Source organism: Dinoponera quadriceps, unplaced genomic scaffold (assembly GCF_001313825.1).
Source record: "Dinoponera quadriceps isolate SergipeBrazil2010 unplaced genomic scaffold, ASM131382v1 scaffold167, whole genome shotgun sequence".
Lineage (NCBI taxonomy): Eukaryota > Metazoa > Arthropoda > Insecta > Hymenoptera > Formicidae > Dinoponera > Dinoponera quadriceps.
Window position 1 is genome coordinate 205,348 of NW_014554365.1, and position 8,966 is coordinate 214,313.

The 8,966-nt window shown below is 45.9% G+C and overlaps 1 protein-coding gene across 1 annotated transcript in view; it reads left to right on the forward strand.

The window, feature by feature from the left end:
- Nucleotides 1–3,503: 3,503 nt before the first annotated feature.
- The window catches only part of LOC106747405 (glucosylceramidase-like), a 141,753-nt gene continuing 136,290 nt past the window's right edge, over nt 3,504–8,966 (forward strand). The window contains exon 1 of the mRNA XM_014624898.1: nt 3,504–3,973. Coding sequence (XP_014480384.1) covers nt 3,854–3,973 — 120 coding nt within the window. The 5' untranslated portion in view covers nt 3,504–3,853. The remainder of the gene's footprint in view (nt 3,974–8,966) is intronic.

The window sequence follows — 8,966 nt, forward strand, 5'->3', positions numbered from 1 at the left end:
TGGACTGGCAAACCGCCGAGAGAGAATATCTTCGCCACGAAAACCTCACTCCCAGAATAATCCGCCGTTCGGACATCGGCGTTAAACTGTACACGTCCCATATACTTGCGTATAATCCGCGCGCGCACCACAAGCGTATACGAGAAAAGAGGGTAGGCCCGGGCCCTGCAAAGGCCTACCGAGTATTCGGTCGCTGCAAGCAAATAATTTCATTCCGCGTACTAACTATGCAATATACGAAACTACCGTATCGTGTATATACAGTATATGGAATGAAATTATTTGGTTGCAATGATGATCGCGTATTCTGCCGGCAGATATTCATCGAATTTCAGTACTCATTGCCGAATTCCTTCCTCAGTGCGCAGCGGTTGTCAAGTCAGCGCGTAGTCACAAACCCGTCTCGTTATCGGCGAGGGGGAATGCGAGTCGACCCGTTTGCCGTGGGGACGAGCAAAATGAGAGAGGAGCTCTTCATTTCCTTGCGATAAGTTGTAGCGGCCGTCCCGGTAATGGAGCAAGCCGCGGGTCAGGTGGACATTGTTTCGTAAAAGTACCCGTCGCTCGGCGTTAAGGGGAAACGGAAGGGAAGCAACATGAGTGATCATCGGCCGGGCGCGCGAAGTTCCACGAGCGAGGCGCGGTTTAATGAAACGTCGAAACACATTTGCGTTATTATGGATGTTACGGGTCGGCCGTGCGTTAATCGGACTCATCACCTGTTCCCGGGCGTAACGAAAAAAATGATGAAGATGATGGGGCGAGAGATGGGTTCACGAAGGACAAAACCGACGACACACGCACGCGCGCATGCACGCACGCGCTGATCTCCGTGCGCGACGAAACGTAATTTTCGGCGGAACGAGCGGCGCGACAGGCCGAGGTCGCCGCTGATGGCGGTCGGCGGTTTAAGGCGAAACTTTATGGCATTACAATGCGGGGGAGTAATGGAATTATCGGATTATCCTATCCATCTAGCTTGGCCCCGGTACAGAAGTCGACTAATCGCGACCGGATATCGCCAGCGCGCGTTGCCGAACGAGCGAGCGTTCCTCGTATCGCCGCCCCGTCGCCGCTCGTTTAAACAGTATAAAAGTTGATATTTCTAGCTCCAGATTTTTTACGGAATATTACTGAAAATTGCGATCGCGTCACCGGGAGCATCTTGTCGGATCAACACTTAATTGATTCATGTTTAATGACGTCTCGATGGAAATTTAATCCGCGACTTAATTATCCAGCTATTTACCGTAGGAAATTGAACGGCTATAACCAATCAGAGAGAGTAGACGTAATTCATGCTCGCGAACGCGTCGTCGCGGTACAGCAAAGCCGATATCTCGCAATGTAAGTACACTGAAAAGAGACGTGTTCGCTTGCACACGGCGTTCGTTCGTTATCAGTCTGGTCGGTTCGCATTAATTTCGATCGCACATTTCCACACTAAAGCCGGCGATAATTAAGTCGCAAATTAAACTCCCGTCAAGAAAAGTCAATTGCAAATCAGCCGCGAGATAAAACCGCGCTACGGATCGACACCTCTTCGGGAATAACTCGCAAGGCGGATAACCGCATAAAGCAAACGCGCCCGTATGCAAATTAAAGCGAGATAATTTCCAACGATAAAATACTGGAATGGATAATTGCGAGGTAAATTACTACAATGTCCGCCTCTCGAAACGCGGGCACAGTTTTCTTCGGACAAGTCGATAGTCGAAAGCGGTCGCTGAGCAGATATGCGCGGTTATATACGAGCGAGTGATCGATAAGAGGGTGGTTTTCATGATAAGAGNCTCGTGATAAGAGCGAATCAGTCCTGGCCTTGGTGTGCTATCAATTGCTCCTCTTTAAATTGCAGCCGACGAAAAGGATCAAAGGCTCTACTCCCGTTCGCCAACGGAGCAGCTTTACTAGCCGGTTTTTGCTCCGGGTATCTTATTTCTCATGGTCGGGCCTGAGTGTTTTAACTCGCGAGAACATGTCCGAACAGGAACCATGAATTTAAATGAACGCGTTGGCACCGTTTGCATTACAGCAAGCAAATACTTAATAAATTGCAATGATTCATATTATGAGCACAAATGTAATAACGTACTTATTAAAAACGTAACGTAATATAATAAATAATATAACCAGGTATACGCATAAAATTGCATCAATAAGGTCAGCAAAACTTATTGTTACTAGAGTATCATATGAAATTACAATAAGTTGAAATGATTTGGTCGAATTTCTTGTAATAAAAAAATATTTCATTTTTTGATATACTATGCATATTTTTATGTGTATATTTTTAACCTTATCATACATTGACTGCGATTTTCGACCATGTACGTAAAATTGAAAATTGTAATATAATCTCGCAGTAGTATGAATGTAACATTATTATTTCAAGTATTTTCCTTAATACGCGTTTGACCGATGAAACGTATTCGACCAATGCATTTTCGACAGTGTATAAATACCGTGAAATAATGCGATTTAGCTTGAATTTCTCGTCAATCCAGCCAGCCACGGTCCTATTCCTATGCGATGATCTTTTACATCAGAACATGGTAACGGTCCGACCCGATACTTGCAACACACTCCGTTTCTCGTTTCGATTCACGCAGTCACTTGACATTCACCTCCGGCACTTCGCGTTAATTCCACGAGATTGTGTACTTCGCGTTTGTCGTCGCGGGAAATCGGACACGTCGACTGAAATTCGTCAATAAACCGTAACGCGTGAATACGTGCGATGCTGTGTGTACGCCATGACTTCGCGCCTGCGATAATCGAAGCGGACTGTTCGTTAAATGGAGCACTTCACGTTAGTCATTCGTTCGCAATGCATGCTACGCTACGGTGTTGGCGCGTCAGTATAACACACACACGCATTTACACACTTGGTCAAGGAATTTTCTGCTGTTCCGGACCAACAAAGTGATTATACAGTATCTCTTTTTGATCGATATATTATACGTATAGTCAGAAAGCTTGCAACACTTTCTTCCTGCGAGTCTCGCAACACATTTCGTACCTGACAAGAAAATTAATCTCTTGAGAATTACTAAAAAATAAATTCTCCCATTGGACATGCATTTGGAAACTCGCCCAAAGAAATGTCGCAATCTTTCTGTGACCGATCTATACCTCTTTGTCATTGCAGATGAACGAAAACACTATCGCGCTTGTGTGTGTGCATGCAGGACGGTAAAACAGTCTGGTTCGTTACTTGCCGACGCGCGCTTGTTTATTGTTTATGGTTATTTGTTTTGATTCGCGCGATCCACTTACGCCGGCCGGCACTTCGTGTCAGTTCGGCGTCTCGGAAAGATCAGTCCGTCTCTAATCACTACCAGGGATTGACGCCGACTGGTATTCGTGGATCGGTCGTGATCGTACATCCATCATGCAGGTTCGTACACGTTCAGTGTGTACGCCATGTTGTGACGTCGACGCACTCTATTGAAATGGCCGACTCGTGAAAAGACGCGCTCCCCTTTACGTACTCGTCCGCAGTACGACGTCGGTTTAATCGCGTGCCGCAGTATCGGTAGTGTCGAACGAAATACCGCATTAATTAAAGTGTAACGTGGTAATTAGCCGGCAGTAATTACCTGTCGAGTACGCTCGCGTAACAGCCCAAAGCTGGCCGCGTATCGGGACTAACCGTTTCTCGAGTTTTCGTAACGATATACTACGAGGTTCGGAAGTGTCGAAACAAACCGGGAGACCGCCGATATCGTATAAGTGCGTTTTTTTTATATAATCTACCGTGATATGCACGTGAGTGAACGTTGGAAACGTTTGGAAATATGCGGAGAGTGGAAGCAGTTCGAACGAGGAAGAAGGCGAAGTGAGAAAGAAGATGCAGAGAAAGGAAGGAGTTGGAGGGGGACGGGAGGGAGACAGAGCGAGGAACCACACGGAGACAGGAAGCAGTTGGCGAGAAGCAATCGGCGAGAGGAAGCAAGAACGATGTCATCGGGTGAGTAACTTTATAAATATATGTACACGATGTTCGAACGGGAACCACAAATTTAAATAACGTATAGATGCTAACTGCATTCTATAGTAAGCGTACGTATTTAACACGTTCACGCCGGCGTGCATCACCGGTGGGTCACGCTCGACTGTCCCATCTGGCGGCGTGCATCACCGGTGGGTCACACGATACTGAGCCATCGGGCGGCGTGCATCACCGGTGGGTCACGCTTGAACATTCGTTTAGACGCCGCTCACCATCAAAAATATAGTTCGTTTAGTAACTGGAAAAAATTGCCGTATAGTTGAAAATTTAACCCTTTGCACTCCAGCCTAGTAATGCATAGAGGCTATTAGTTCCAAGTACATACCTATGATGTAGAAGAAAAATAGAGTCGTTTCAATAAAACAAAATTTTTATTTCTTAGCTATTTTATAACAAAACATATTCTAACTTATATTATAAAAGAAAAACATAAATTTTAGGACTTAAAATTTCTTAAAGTGCCGAGGCAGCAAAACAACCATGTCGCCGCTACGGCGACAGCGGAGTGCAAAGGGTTAAATAATTGAAATTTGAATGGCGCCGCCAGATGAAGCGCAGCATGAATTCGAGCGCCGCCTCACAGCGAAAAACATGAAAATCGGCCCCGGCGTGAACGTTTAACGGAGAAACTGGATAAGGGCAATTTGCAAGTCGGTTAATAGTCACGCGGTATAAGCCCGACCGGGCTGGATTTCTAATCCTATCGAGGGGCGAAAGACACCATAATTGCGCCGGTAACGACACGCGCTCCGCGTTGCTTCCGGCCAGCCGGAACCATCTGATGTTACCGTTGACTCTCTCTCTTTCTCTCTCTCTCTCTCTTTCTCCGTCTCTCGTTATTGCTAATTTGCACGGTTTAATTGCCTAACGCCGTGCCGGCGACTTTCGCTGTCTGGCAAACTGATGATCTGATTAAAACAATCCGCCGCGGCGGCAGACCGAGGGGAGGGCGCGTTGTATGAAATTTTACCTTCGCGCTTCTCGCATTATGTCGGGGAGGGAATTGAAAGCCGAGAGGACTGTTGATAGAAATGAAAAGCGCTCGCGATTGATAAGAATATACCAGCGTTCCGATACGGGCGACGCGAAGCGGGTCAATATTCGACTTTCCCGCTCGTTCTTCGCTCCTTAAGATGTTAATTCACTTCGCGTTTCTATAACTATTCCCAATTACATCTTCAAGTGAAGTAGGTAACATCGCGGCTCCTCTCGCATCCATTAAAGCGTCAGCCACCTCGGCGAGTAATACGTATCTTCAATTTGGTACAATGCGCCGCGTCTCTACGTGGGTAATGAATTTCTCTGGTTCTGGATTTGCTTCTTGGAGTTATGACGAGTAACTGGAAGTAATACGGAAATAATCCAAATAAAGTTAAGATCTCTCTCTCTCTCTCCCTCTCTCTCTCGGTCGTAACGTTCGGCGGACGACCTACATTTTACCGTCGAACTTCGGGTAAAACGTACGCTTTGTTTCCTCAAACGGCATATTTCATTGCGCACCCCCCTCTCCCCCGTGCGCGCGCTCCCGCGGTTTCTTTTCGCTGGTTCATATACTCGGAAAGTAATACACGATTCGGCAACGGTTCAACCTCGGCCCCGCACCTTCGGCCGCTTTCTTTCCTCGCGAGTATTTGCAACACTAATCCACGCGCCGCTGCGCGCGCGCGAGGGAGAAAGAGCTACAGCAGCACGAGGCGCCGTAATACCGTAGGGGTAGATCGCGGTCCATACATCTCCCGTCGAGAAATCATTTTGTACCACTATAGCAATAACTCGCGCGTCGTAGAGGGACTTAGCAGCTGATCCTAGTAACTCCGGAGTGCCCGCCCCCTCGATGGATAATATCACGTCAGCTTTAGGGAGACGCGAAAATCCAATTCTCACTTCCCCCATCCGTCCACCCACCCTTCCTCCCTCCGGCCTTCCCTCGCTCTTTCTCCTTCTCACCACACGCCGCCTCTCTTTTTCACCCGTTTCCTCCACCGCTTTCATACGACACGGCCGCCTTCCCCCGGCCGCGAAAAGATATTGAATCACCGTTCGGAAAGAATACGGAGTTCCTCTGTCTCGGGGGTTTCATAACTCCGGAATGCTCTCGCTGGAATCGGAGACAAAACGCGGCGTGACCGGCGAAGTCGAGGTGGTCGATGTCGGCGCCCGGGTTTCGGGTTGAAAAGCCCTCCCCCCCCCCAACCCCACGTTTCAGCTCGGCGACATGCTCTGCGAAACCCTGGTCACGCGCCGATCTTACCGGTGGACGCCCTTTCTTACCGCGCTGTGGCCAGCGGGGAGAAAGAAACGAGAACACTCCGCGGCACGATTGCGTTGCAAGAGAGAGAGAGAGAGAGACGATGAGGTTCCTAATTACGAGCTTCAACGACAATCCGCGGTACCGGCGCTCCGCCGCGGGCGTAAAATGAATTTCGCGCCGGGGAGAAGAACCGGAATCGTGTATCGCGGTGGTGAAATCAGTTGTTCCCGAATAAAAGGACGACGACGATAAAAGTCTGAAAAGTTTCTTCCAGTCTCGTCCAGATATCATCCTTTTAACGAGCACGATGTGACGTGAGAGAAGATATGGTCGTTACAATCGGGGAGGTTTGATAAAGTGATCGTATCCAATCGAATTATTTCGTAACAGGAATTTGGAGGTTTGATCCACACTATTTATTTACCTATGTATTTAGTGGCAGTTCTTTCAAAAGTAGCAAATCCTTCTTTCGGAGTATATACATTCAAGCATCATATGAAACCTACAAAAATATTAATATTGACAATATTAATATTTAATGGCGCTATATATATATATATAAAGAATTTATATAAAGAATATATATATATAAAGAATTTACGGAACCTTTTAGGAACCAGAGCATGGATTTTATATATATATATATATATATATAAAATCCATGCTCTGGTATATATATATAAAATCCATGCTCTGGTATATATATATATATATAAAATCCATGCTCTGGTTCCTAAAAGGTTCCGTAAATTCTTTCTCAGATTCCCCCTTTTCACGGAGTCAATAATCGCGATCATATCGATTGAATTAACAATAGAGTAATATCCCATCGACGCTTCAAGCGTCTTTGCTCCGTCCATACGAATGGAAATAGAATCGAAGTGGACTCAGACTCTCTCTCTCTCTCTCTCTCTCTCTTTATGTGTGTATCTGTCAATGCCGCGTCGCTGCAGGCACTTTTGTGCAATCCGTGGCAAAGTCGCACATTACACGCAGTTCTCTCTTTGAGACTGTTCTTCCGCACGAAACGTTCCACTTTGACTTTCGCCTCGCTCCCGCTCGCGTATATAAACTCGAAACTGGTCGCTAAACTTCCCAACTGCCGCGCTGTTTGGTGAATAGTCATGAATTAAATATCACCCCGTATGTCTATCCGAGAGACCGCAATGCTACCCCAGAAATTATTTTAAAGTCAAATTCAAACCGACAGTTCGTCGGAACCAAATATAGAGGCTCGGTATCATTATGTTCGCCTGCCTCATGAATTTTGTACATTCTGCGATGGAAACGTTATCGACCGGTATAACGCATCGGGTAAGATAATGTGTAATATCGAGGAAAGAGCGTGATTTTGAATTTTATATCCTCTAAATCCGCTAAGAATGAATTTACAGTCGGATATGTCCCGATGACAGAGGGTGTGAGTACGAGATTTGTCAAATAGTCGGTCTATAAATTAATTTTCTTAGGAGTCTTTTCAAATTTCAACAATATATTAATTGAAAAGAATACGAGCTGCATGTATGTAAAACTAGAGAAGGATTGAAATAATTGAAGCCAAAGTTAGCACTTTGTATTGTTATTAATACGAAAATAGAGCTTCTGATATCGCAACATTGAATTAAAACGCCTGGCCACGTTGTTGTTAATTCCTCACTGTCTTCTTGCTCAAATAACTTTGAATTTTATTAATATCAGTTGTTATAAAACTAAAGGATCACTTAATGTCACGTAAACTGGGTTATTCTCTGATTAATAATGAAGAAGATACGATCTAAAAAAATACATTTTGTTGCAAACGACACCGTTCTCTCTTATTATCATCGGCCAACTACGAAATTCAGAACGTCTCAGCCACGAGACAATTAGGAAAGACCTCTCGTCAACTGCCGAAGGTTCATATCCGCAATACTGTAAACTCGCCCCTTGGGTATCCTTAATTTCCAAATCGTTCTTTCAATGACTTCATGTTACATTTTACCTGAATTTATAATTAAGTTTGTACATTATATTAAATTTTTTTCTCCTCGTATAATCCGATCTTAAGAGAAGACGTCGCTCGGGGAAGAAATAATCCGCGCAACAACGGATATTCACGATTCTCGTCCGCATTTATCTCCCCATCCTTGTTCGCTCGTATATTACTCCTTAAAAATGTACTCGCTGAAAATCGCCGGCGACTCGGATTCCTCGGGGTTGGTATGCGTGGCTGTTTTGTCGAATTAAATTCCACTTGGGCGCTTCACCGACGCTCCTAGTACGCTCTACCTTCGACGAAAAAACGAAAATAGAGGCAAGGGGAAGAAAGAGAGAGATAGAGATAGTGAGAGAGAAAGAGAGAGAGAGAGAGAGGGGGGAGTGAGAGAAGAGAAGCGCCTTCTCCCGTTTCGCCGAGGATGCGATGGGGTTCCGTTTCTTTTATTACAGCGTTTAAAAGCCGGCACGAGAGTCGCGCGAGATCCGGCTCCTTTTCGCAAAACGAAAAACGGTAAGGTTAATTATTTTCTCTGCCTATCCCCGGAAGAATCGTCTCTCTCTCTCCCTCTCTCTCTCCGCCGCTTATCCGAAGGTTCTCTTTACGCCGAGCGGCTAATTACGCAAGAAAAACTTACTCCGTTTTCCTCGTTTCCTCGGTCGCCGCACTTTCTGTCTCTCGTTCTTGCATACCTCACCTCGTCCCCCCCCCCCCCCCCCCCCCCC